The following is an 11246-nucleotide window of genomic DNA, read 5'->3' on the forward strand; positions in this document are numbered from 1 at the left end:
TACAAAGGTTCCTAGGTGGATGGAAAAAATGATAAAGCGCTTTGATTTTGGTGCACATCCTAATTGTATTTTGTATAAAGAAAGCAAGATCGATAGAAAGAAAGAAGGAAAGAAAGAAGCCTGCAAGTACACCATTGTTATTTATATAGACCATTGTTGAGTTGCACTACTAGGAAGGCTGTAATAGTTGCACTAGTAGGTCCCCTGCAGAGGGAGCAGTTGTGTGCAGTGCTCGGTGCTCACGGGCTCCACTCAACCGTGTCATGTGGAAATGTGAAGTTAGACCACAGCCTGGCTGCTGTGCAAACTATAAGGATGTGATCAGATAATTTGCTGTCTCCTTGGTAACCAGAGACTGACGCAACACCCCCCCCTCCCCGCGCGCGCCTTCCCCGTTTCTCATTCAAAAACGAGTGGAGAGTAGGAACAGCGCGAGCGAGCGCTCAACTCTCTCTTCTTTCTTCACGTGCGTCTTCTTTTCCTTCGTCTTCAGAGACATATAACTGGTAAGTCTCCTTCAACAGCGCTATATGCACCCGATGGCACACGTTTCTACAATTTCGAGCTATTTTTTCAAATAAACTGCAAAACATATTTAATTTCTTATCTAATCACTCCTTGATTAGATCATGCTGCGCGCGCTCCGTAGTGGAATATGACTTCTGTATGTCTGCAGATGTTTCTGATGTTTCCCTGTGCAGTTTGCACCATTTGAAGGATGTGCAGGATTCAAAGGGAAAGATATTATTGCATGAATGTATTGCACGCAGACAGACCTGAGTATTCCTCTGAAAGGCTCAGAGATCCAACAGGCAATTTGGGTTGTAGAGTTTACTAAGATGGTATATTTTAGATCACATTATTGGATTACAAAGCAAAGGAGTTTGTTACAATTTCCCAATAAACAAGCAAGAGAATCAATAACATATCTAATCTGAATCTAATAAAAATAACTCATACCCAGAATGGTTCCATGGAAGGCAAGCCAGAGAACCTTTCAGAGTTCTACACTCAACTTTTCTAAGATTATCCCAGAAGTAAGGCATCAACATTTAGGCTTTATCACCAAAGTGCATCTGAAGGATATGCTTAAGACAGATGTTTATGAACATTGTGTGTTTGGCTCTAACATAGTTACACGTGTCTGGACATTGGTGGTTCAGTGGTAGGTTTCTTGCCTGCCATGCGCAAGGCCCAGGTTCAATTCCCGCCCAAACCCCAGCCACTGGACGCAGTGCTGGTCCCAAGCCCAAATAAAAATAGGAGAGTTGTGTCAGGAAGGGCATTTAGCAAAAAAAACTGTGCCAAGGATCGGATGGTCCACTATGGTGACACCTTGATGAGAGAAGCTGAAAGACTAACATATAAGTACACATTATATGTCATTATTTTGGATGGGACTTCCTTTTATTGATTGATCGATTCATTCATTCATTCAGCTTTAGTAACCACTGCTTAGGGTTGTGGTGGATTTAAAGCATATTCCAGAAACCTTGGGCCAATGTAGGAATAAATCCAGAACGGGAGAGCTTTCCATTACATGGCAGCAGAAACAAATTAGCACTCAATCCATCTACATGAGTGTTTTGCGAGGTTGGAGGAAACTGGGAACCCAAAAGAATACCCATGCAGACAGCAAAGATCAGGATCTAACCATTGACTCAGGAGTTGTAAGGCAGAAACATTTTTTCCTGAGCCATCATAGGAAGTTATGGAATCTAAAGATAGATTACATTTATCAGGCTACTGAATAAAATGGCAATCTGTTCTTATATGCCTTTATTTCTAAACAAATGTTTAACCTTATTAAACTGCGTCGGATGGACATTTTATTATTGGCTCAATCAATAGCCAATGCCATTAAGCCATTATTCTTTGCTTAGGTCACATATTGAATAAATGTTTATACAAATGTATTATTATTCATCTTATTCATTCCTTAATGAATGGGAACTTTAAGTAGTTGCTGGAATATTGAAATATCTAGAGATACTGACCTGAACTTAAGTCAACTATCAAGTTGAATATAAATTTTGTATTATAATTTTTCACTTTCTTTAACACACAAATACATACCAAGTACCATGTAGAAAAAATGGCAACAAAATATAAGTTTATTAACCATCAGCAAGTGTGGTTTAACAAAACACTGTAGAATTTGACACTCAGTCCAAAAAATATCACCAACTTAACCGTAAGGTTAGTGATTCCCAATAAGCGTTATGAGTAAACCATACAAGACAAGTAATTTTTAACTGATTTGTTTATGACATTGACTTGTACTGAAGCACTAATTGGCATTTGTACAGTTGGGTTAATATTAATATATTCTATATGGAAGTGTAAAAATACATACTGCTGCCATTTATATGTCACTTATAGATGTGTTTTATGTGACAGCAAAATGCTGACTCATAGACTGGTTTAGGTTACCATGGCAACAGCTAGCTTGGGAGGATCCAGAGCATGACATGAGATGTAGAACAGAAAAACTCAGTATGAGCCTTTAGAAAAGTTACTGGTCAAAAAAGATGGATTGTAGAATTATGTCGAAATAGTGATTTCTGTCATTTTATTATTCCAAACTTTAGAAAATTTCTATTAGCAATCCAGCTACATGGTTAACAGATAATTTGTGAAAAACTCTAATATGCATTTTTTTTTCTTTTCAGGATTCCCTAAATCAGGTTTTTAGCCTGAGGACTGGCAGAAAAATCACTGAATTAACTATAAAGAAGAATCAAGCTTATGTAAATTCTGCTTAATCAGAGATTTGGATATTTTCTATTTGGATGTTAATCATAAATTGCATGAATCTCTTATTCCCTTTTGCCTGCATATTCACTTGCACTTCCAAAAGTCCAGACCATCATTAATCATCAGCTAAAGCAAAAAAAAAAAGAAAAAACATTAGTTTGCATTTTAGTTTATCTCCAGGATATTTTTCAACTACTCTTGTTTTTTTTGCATTAGAAAAGCCATGGAAACACTGCCGCAGATTCGCATAAACGATGTCAGTAGCCTGGACTGTGATAACGTGGATGCTGCGACAGATGACCATTTAAGAAATTTAAAGGCTTTGGCTGAGAGACTTAGACTACAGACCAGGAGACCTTCCTATCAAGAGTGGAAGGAACACGTAGAAGAAGCTACCAATGCCAAAGGACCGTCAGATCTACCAATGTCCACTGTGTTTGGCCAAAGTGCAGAACAGGAGCATGCACACAGGCCTGAAAGAACTGCCCAAAAGTTGGATTTAACACAAGAATGCAGCCCGACTTCCGGGAATCTGAAAGGGTTTGGGAATATTGATGAAGCTCTCATCTGGCTAAGGAAAGAACTGGTAAGAGATATTTGAATGTGGTTTAAGGTAAGGTTCAGTGAGGGGGGATTACATTGTAAACTTCATTAAATTAGTAGTTTCCATTTTATGTTGGTTAAGGTTTTTGGACATGTTCTTGCTTAAACCTCTCATTCAGAGTATTGAATTTAGTGTCCATTACTTTGAGTAAAACAGTATATTGAAAGCCCAGAGAGCGTTAAGCCCCATTAAAAGCGATTACAAGTAAATTATTTATTATAAAAAAAATAGATCAAAGTAAATATTATTCAATTGAAAACATATTCAATTCTTTGATACTTTCCCAATAAAAACAGAACGTTTTATCTAACAAGTATGACATAATGAAGAAATGTAGTGAAGCCCTGCTGTTGGAGATTACAATAATACTTACAGTACAGTCCAAAGTTTGTTTAATTATTTTTTTATTTATTATATTTAGAACAATACTGGAGTAACTATGAAATCAAAACTATGAAATAACACATATGGAAAGATGTTATTAAGGAATAACAATAACTACAACAGTGAGTTGTTATTTTTAGACATGAAGGTCAGCTGTTCTGGAACCGTTCTTGCAAAAACAGTATTGTTAAGTGCATTTGCAAAACCCGTCAAGCACCATGATGAAACTGGACCATCTCAGGAAAGCAAGACCAAAACTTACCTCTGCTGCAGAGGAGAAGTTCATTTAGAGTTACCAGCCTCAAAAATCACCAAAAAAGCACCTGAGATTAGAGGCGTTATAAAGTCTTTACAGAGCATAAGTAGCAGACACATCTCAATATCAACTATTTAAAGGTGATTATTGCATATTTCGGATGCCTTCAGCATTTTTTTTACAATGTAGAAAGAAATAAAAAATCAGGAAAGGCCATGGAATTACAGGGTGTGTCCGAACTTTTGAATGGTAGTGTGTGTATATATATTATAAACCATGTTGGTTAATTAGCAAAATTACAACTTTGTAGTAAATAAGGAACCTCTCTATATTTTGCACAATAGATTTTGATGAACATGTTGGTTAATGTTGCCATTTCAATGAATTGTTTAAAAAAAAAAAGGCAGAAGTGAAAAGGAGCAGAGAGGGAATTTCACTTCCACTAGTTGAATACATGATTGTTCAACAACAATCACAAACAAGTGTTTGCATGGGAGATGATCTAAATTCGAATACTGTGAATTTACACTTTAATAGATGTGGAAGCAGGAATGAGAGCAAATACATCTATTACTCCAATCTATCTCTCTATCTACACTTAGATGATGAATATTATTATTATCATTATTATTATTATTATTATTATTATTATGAACAACCACATAAACACCAACAACAACAATAATAATAATAATAATTTTTTTTTTTACATTATTTAATTGCTAAGACAAGGCTCCCCACTGGCTAAATGGGGAGAAGAGAACTACTTTACCATCAATAAAAGGTAAAGCAGACATAAAAAAAATATATTTTATTAATGCAACCTTTGTGGAAGTTTATGCTGCTTTAACTCAAAGAATTCAAAGCTGGGGTCCGTTCTTCGTACGTCGCTAACTCAGTTAGCTGGATTTAATTGTTGTGGATTTGTCCTGATCTTGGATTGTTCCATTCTTCGATGCGCTTCTCGCATTTGTTGTCATAGCAACATATCCGGAACCTTGAACCTGCTCGGGAGGTTCATGTAAACAGGATTTAGCCTGCGCTTCTGGCGGGTTATGATTGGTTGAAATGGCGAGGTCACACTGATTGGTTAAAGAGCACGACTGACATGGACTGACTCACGTCGGAAAAGAAAAGTATATGCCCCCCTGCCATGGACACCCCACACACACACACACACAATCACTATCAAATATTAGATGACCATAAATTCATAGGTTTATTAATATCAAATATGATATTACTATTATAATAAACCCTAGGCACGAGACAGCCGTCAAGACCATTAGTACAAATTCTTGTATAATGTTTATTTTGTAACACATTTATTTTTCAGGGGTTTGTCATAAAAATATGTAAATAAATATTTATATATATTAAAAATAAATATTTTATAATGATAAATTGGACGAAACTAATTTTATTATAAAATAAACAAAGTATACATGTTGTATTTGAAAAAATATTATTATTTCTATTTTTTCATATACAACATATTTATTTTCATATTGCTTCTTTTATTTTATTGTCTCATGTAATTTGTAAACCATTAACCTATGAATTTATGTTCTAATATAATATTTGATAGCGGTTATGTAGGGGGGGGCAATCCATGGCAGGGGGGCATTTCAGCGCATAACACGTGTTACAAAAAACAATTTAGCTCGCTCTTTTTCCATTTCGTCAACCAATCGGAGGGCTTGTGATCAGTGTTTCTACTGTCGATGCATATCGCCTTTTAAACCAACGCACGAACGCGCAATAATCCTAGACAACTCAATCCAGCTACACTAATCATCAACAACAGGTGAGCTCGAAGACCCGAATTAGCCGGATCGTAATTAGCACGATGATCTCATCTTAGATGTGTCAATTCATCTCGAATGTGTCAAGCGACGTACGAAGAACGGACCCCTGTACTTTAACCTTTACCAAAGATGATTTTTATTTAAATACTCAATTGTATTGTATTTTCACACCATCCAAGGCACAACTACTGTATGTAACCAATTTCAGTGTAGCTAACGTTAGCTATTATAGTCCTCCACATGCTGGTCTTACCTCACATGTTAAAAAAAAAAGGGTGTTACCCTCTAAGCCGAAAAATATCTCTAAGGATTTGCATCCTGTCCGATTCCTCATGTCTGTCACTATTCGTTTGCAGAAGGAGATGCGTTTGCAGGACCAGCAGCTTGCCCGCCAGCTCATGCGCCTACGAGGAGATATCAACAAGCTAAAGATCGAGCAGACGTGTCACCTGCACCGACGGATGCTCAACGATGCCACGTATGGCCTGGAGGAGCAAGACGAGCTCTCTGATCTTCTGTGTGATGGTCCTGTTACACCTGGCTTTGGTCTGTCAGCACCTCTTCGCTTGATTGGTGTCACCAAGATGAACATAAACACAAGACGCTTCTCCCTCTGCTAGCCTAAAAGCAAACAGGGCTTATACTGCAAGTCATGTGCACCATGTCTCCAATGTAAAAACAAGAAACCTGTATAAAACGTTGATAGAATATGAAACAAATATTTTGCCACATATTTTGTAATGAAACAAGAAACTGATACATCATGTTATTTGCTTTTACTGCTTTCTGCATTGTATATAAAAGGCTGTATATGGAATTTTAATAACACAATCAAGCCTCATTTATAAGCTTCATTAGAGAGGTTGGAGAAAGTATGCTTTAAAGATTTAAATTAGTTTTGTTCTATATGTTTGTTTATACTTAAACAAAATTTTCTACAGACATGAGTATAGCAGATACACAAGAAAATAATCTTATACAGTAAATATGATGAACTGTTTACTCCATGTTCATGAAATTTTCACATTACTAAAATGTAAAAGTTATTATATATAAAAGTGTGTTATAATTCTAAATATAAAGATAAGTGTATCTCGAATCAGGACCTCAGTAATTTATCACTGCGGCATTTTGTATGAATGACTTGATAGGGATTTCTGTCTGTCTTTACCTGGTTACCGCTTGTAGTTACTTTTAATACAGTTATAAACAGTCAATTCCCCACTAGCTTGAACTTGTCATGTTACTGACAAACCAGAAAGCACTGATACTGCAGACTTCCATATACAGAGTGGTCTGGATCAATATGAAGTACCCTCATATGTAATGTATAAGAAATAAGAATCGGCCCAGAACAGTCTCTGCACATAACTTCAATTCTGATACATTAACGAGTGTTAAAATGACATTGATACTCTCAATTTAAACTTTAAAATATATTTTTGTAATGGATCCAGAGCTTTGGGTCGTCTGTATATGTATAAGGGGTGGCCCACAGGGGCTTTAAATGGTGCAAAGCTTTTAAATAAGGCCGTACATCAATCCCATGATGATCTCATTTGAAGCTGTCAGAAGAGAAGCACCTGTCTGCGTGAACTATACGCACAATCATCCACGAGCACATTAAAGGAACTCAACTGGAAGTTATTGCCACATCCCTGTAGTTACAGTCCTGCACTCAATCCAAGCCATTTCTACATGTTTGGGCCATTTATGGAGTTCCTGGGAGGCCAGCGTCTCAGATGTGAAGCATGCAGTCTGATTATGGCTCTGGCTTACTAAGAAAAATCTTTCTACCTTGATGGTATCCGAGCACTAGTAAAACGCTGGGATAAGTGCATTAGTGTTGCAGGGGCTATATGTAGAGAAATAAAGGTAGTTTTTACTCTCATAACTATATTCTGTTATTCTGCACAATCAAAAATCCAGGTTTGATCCGAACACCCGTCATATAATAATTATGTATTAAATAAATATTTCCTAAGAGAATAAAATGATACATCTGCCATACAAGTCTCTATGAATAAGCTATTAGGAATATAAATGAAAAGCACATGCTTATTAACCCATGGTTTGCCTGACAGTTGGGACAATTTAGAACTGAATATTCAACAGTGCATAATTCATTTGAATAGGTTTTTTTTCCTTAGTCTAAATGGACCGGAGACCTACAGTAACCTCAGTCTGTCAAAGACGATCAGTTACACAGTGTGGATAGAAATGTTATGCTGATTAAGTGCAGTTTAATTCAATGCTGCTGACTGCTTTGTCAAAGTGAAAAGGAATTTTCTCAGTCACTGTGAATAGAAAGAAAGAAACAAAGAAAAACTTCATAAGAGGATCATTTTTTTTTCTTCAGTCTGGATAAACTATCATGACAGCCTCCTGTAGGTGCTCACTCGAATGAATCAGTCATGCCATGCAACAGAAAGAGAAAATTCCTTGATCCTTATCCACATCTTTTTAAAAAAGAAACCGCGGATAAGATAACGTGGGAAATAAAAGTAGGTCGGCAAAGCTGCGGCCTGGATGGCATTCAGGTTACTGTTTCATGGCTGCTCACAATGACTGGCTTCAATCAATAGAAAACGCACAGAAAGGAGTAATGCAGGGAAACTCCAAGAGACGGTATTAGGTGACTAAGGATACTTACTCTTAATGGCCCAAATTTTGAAACAATGGCACCGTGACTGGGTCTGAGTGTACACCCAAAATAACAGTATTAATTGCATATTTATGACAACACGTGTAGTGTTTACCTTGTAACCGTTGTGTAATGACAGTACAGTTCCTGTTTATCACTTTCGCATGCTCTTATGTTGTAGCTTAGTGACCTACCTTTGTTCTCAAGGCCTGAGGTTTCCCCCTTATTGTGCGTCTACACCTTAATGCTTTTAGGAGGCGCTCTTTCGAAAGCCCTTTTGGATAGGATGTTTTCACACACAGACATCCTCTGGAATGTAAGAGCGTCACCATGAAACTGTACGAGCGAGCCAAAGTTATGCGAGTGAATAGACCGAGGTGCTTAAGATCTTCCTCTCTCCTTTCTGTGTAAATGGCTGTTCCACTGTTTCACAAACAAACCTTCAAGGAAGCTGGCACCAAGCCGTCCTGCCCGGGAGAGATTGTGTAACACAGCGGTGTTCATTTACATCAGGGTGGCCAAAGTCAGCACCTGTTCCTGTAGAGACTGTATAACTTTGTATACCGAAGTCATACCTACATAGAGAAGTGCTTACTTTTACATTTTCTATCCAAGACTCGTCCAGGATGAAAGATTTTGCCTCTTTAGGACAACACGGACTGATCTTACTCCACTTTTAGCATCGCTGCAGGTAACTCAGGCTGAGTTCACACCAGGCTGCAGCAAGCACAGCTCCTCTATTATCCACTCCAGGATCATTTAATCCTCTTTATCTAGCAGAGAAAGCTGCATGCTCAGACTATTACTAAAGGCTTAGGCCTATTTAAAGAGATCTCTTTAAACTGTCTGTTGCTATGCATGGGTGTATTTCCAAAATGAACCCCCACCCCCCCTTCTCCTATTAAGTAAATTTAAGTTATTTTCCCAATTGTATATTACACATTAAGCACTAAAGCGAGAAGGCAGAAAAGAGTAATCTATCCGAAAAAAACATTAAGTATTGATTAAATTATTTAATTGCTGACATTATAAATGCAATAAATCAATCAGCATTTGCTTACATCCAGTATGATTGGCGTATCTGATATCCAAATAATCTGTAACCAAACCTAAATACACAATGCTACTTAGTGCATATAAAATATTGCCCAAAAATCTTGAGTTATTCCTCATTTCTTTATATTAAATCAAGTTAATAATGGTGATTGAATAAAATAAAAAAAAATTCTACTGAGACACGGTACAAAAATGTATAAATTGTTTATGTAACAACCTTATCAGCAACCTCGTTTCCCCTCTCGTCTGTTCCAACCACTCAGCATCACCAGTATATTAATCATGGGCCTGATCATCTGTCATCATCTGCAGCTGTGTCTCACTGGTTCATGCCTTAAATTGGATGCTATTTTCAGCTGTGCGGTCTAAACAAACAAAAACTTTCCTCTGAAATTTGCTCAGGTAGAGGGACTGGACTAATAAATGATGGACAAAAATGTCCTTCATGAAACCTGGAGAACTATACCTTTAGACTACATTAAATAGACAAGAAAGTCAAGCTTTTCCAAAGCAATGTATGAAGAAATAATTGTTGAACAGCACTGGATCTGTTAGAACTTGTGATTTAGGGACATCTACTAAGCAAGATCTAAATGACGCTGGTCTACCAAATCCATCTTTTTTCTAATTGGAAAAACAGATTATAAGCTACAAGTTCCAAAGACTTTTCACCAGAAAATTGAATACACTGCCTCGGCATAAGTCTTCTTTGTGTTTGCTTATTATGCACATGTCATTCAGATACAAATGGATCAAAGGGTTGATGGTACCAGAGCGGTGTACTGTACAAGACATTTAAGCAGTTAACATCTTACCATGATTTGTGATGTGTATAAAAATTTAGTGTTGGGAAATAGCTTTCTAGGAATTTTAGTATTCTGACAATTGCTGAACCTTTTTCAAAAATGTTTCATATTTATCACCATGTGAAAATAGGAATATTGGGCAGCTGTTTGTTTACTGATCACTGCAGTTACATTAATACTTCTGTTGGCCACACTGTCTTCTCAGTGCTTTCCATTCAAGGCTACTGTCTCGAAAGTCACTGCTGTGTGAATACGTCAGTTCATTTCAACTGCGAGGCAAGTAAAAAAATGGATGCCACATTTGCGATTTACACAAAACAGTAGCAACGTGCAGTAATTTTTTTTCTTTTTTTGTGGTCCGAGAGTGTCCCTGGTGCCATTGTTTATCGACGACTGTGCAGTATAGAGAAATAATTTTTCAATAAAGTAGTGAGTATGAATAAATAGATGAGTTTAAGGAACATCACACAAATATTAGCCATCCAGAAAAATGTTGCAAAAAAAATTTACCAGGTCAGATAAAAAATAAAATAAAATAAAATAATGTGCAGTACAAAGAAAGAGAACAATAGATGTCTAAATGCGTGATCTTGACAGTGAAGGTTTCAGGCATGTTGTGGTATTCATCTTGCCTAGAATTCGACCAAAAGATTACATAACATAAATAAGGAGATAGTTTAACTGCTCCATAACTCATTATTTACAGATATACATTTTCATACCGAATATTGCACTTTGGAAAAACCTAGTTTTCAGGCGATTCTGAACATTAATTACAATGTAGAAAACGTCCGCTTTGACCATGTGATGGGTATCTTAAAATATCTAGCCCCGCTGAGGTTTCCTCAAATTAAAGTAATGTAAGCCAAAGTGGTATTTTTATATCCTGGGCTTATTATGAAACAACCTATAACATATTCACAACACTGAA

At 36.8% G+C, this 11246-nt stretch overlaps 1 protein-coding gene across 2 annotated transcripts; it reads left to right on the plus strand.

Annotated features, from left to right (window-relative positions):
• The first annotated feature begins 429 nt into the window (after window positions 1–429).
• Window positions 430–6813, plus strand: fam167ab (family with sequence similarity 167 member Ab). 2 transcript variants are annotated; one of them, XM_053489182.1, is made up of 3 exons: window positions 430–506; window positions 2974–3343; window positions 6166–6813. In XM_053489182.1, exons 2-3 carry the CDS (start codon window positions 2981–2983, stop codon window positions 6427–6429), a joined length of 627 nt encoding a protein of 208 aa, XP_053345157.1. In that variant the 5' UTR covers window positions 430–506; window positions 2974–2980; the 3' UTR covers window positions 6430–6813. The 2 variants fall into 2 exon arrangements, with proteins under 2 accessions (XP_053345157.1, XP_053345155.1); XM_053489180.1 differs by lacking the exon at window positions 430–506 and adding an exon at window positions 2232–2750.
• The last annotated feature ends 4433 nt before the right edge of the window (window positions 6814–11246 follow it).

Source organism: Clarias gariepinus, chromosome 27 (genome assembly GCF_024256425.1).
Source record: "Clarias gariepinus isolate MV-2021 ecotype Netherlands chromosome 27, CGAR_prim_01v2, whole genome shotgun sequence".
Classification (NCBI taxonomy): Eukaryota; Metazoa; Chordata; class Actinopteri; order Siluriformes; family Clariidae; genus Clarias; species Clarias gariepinus.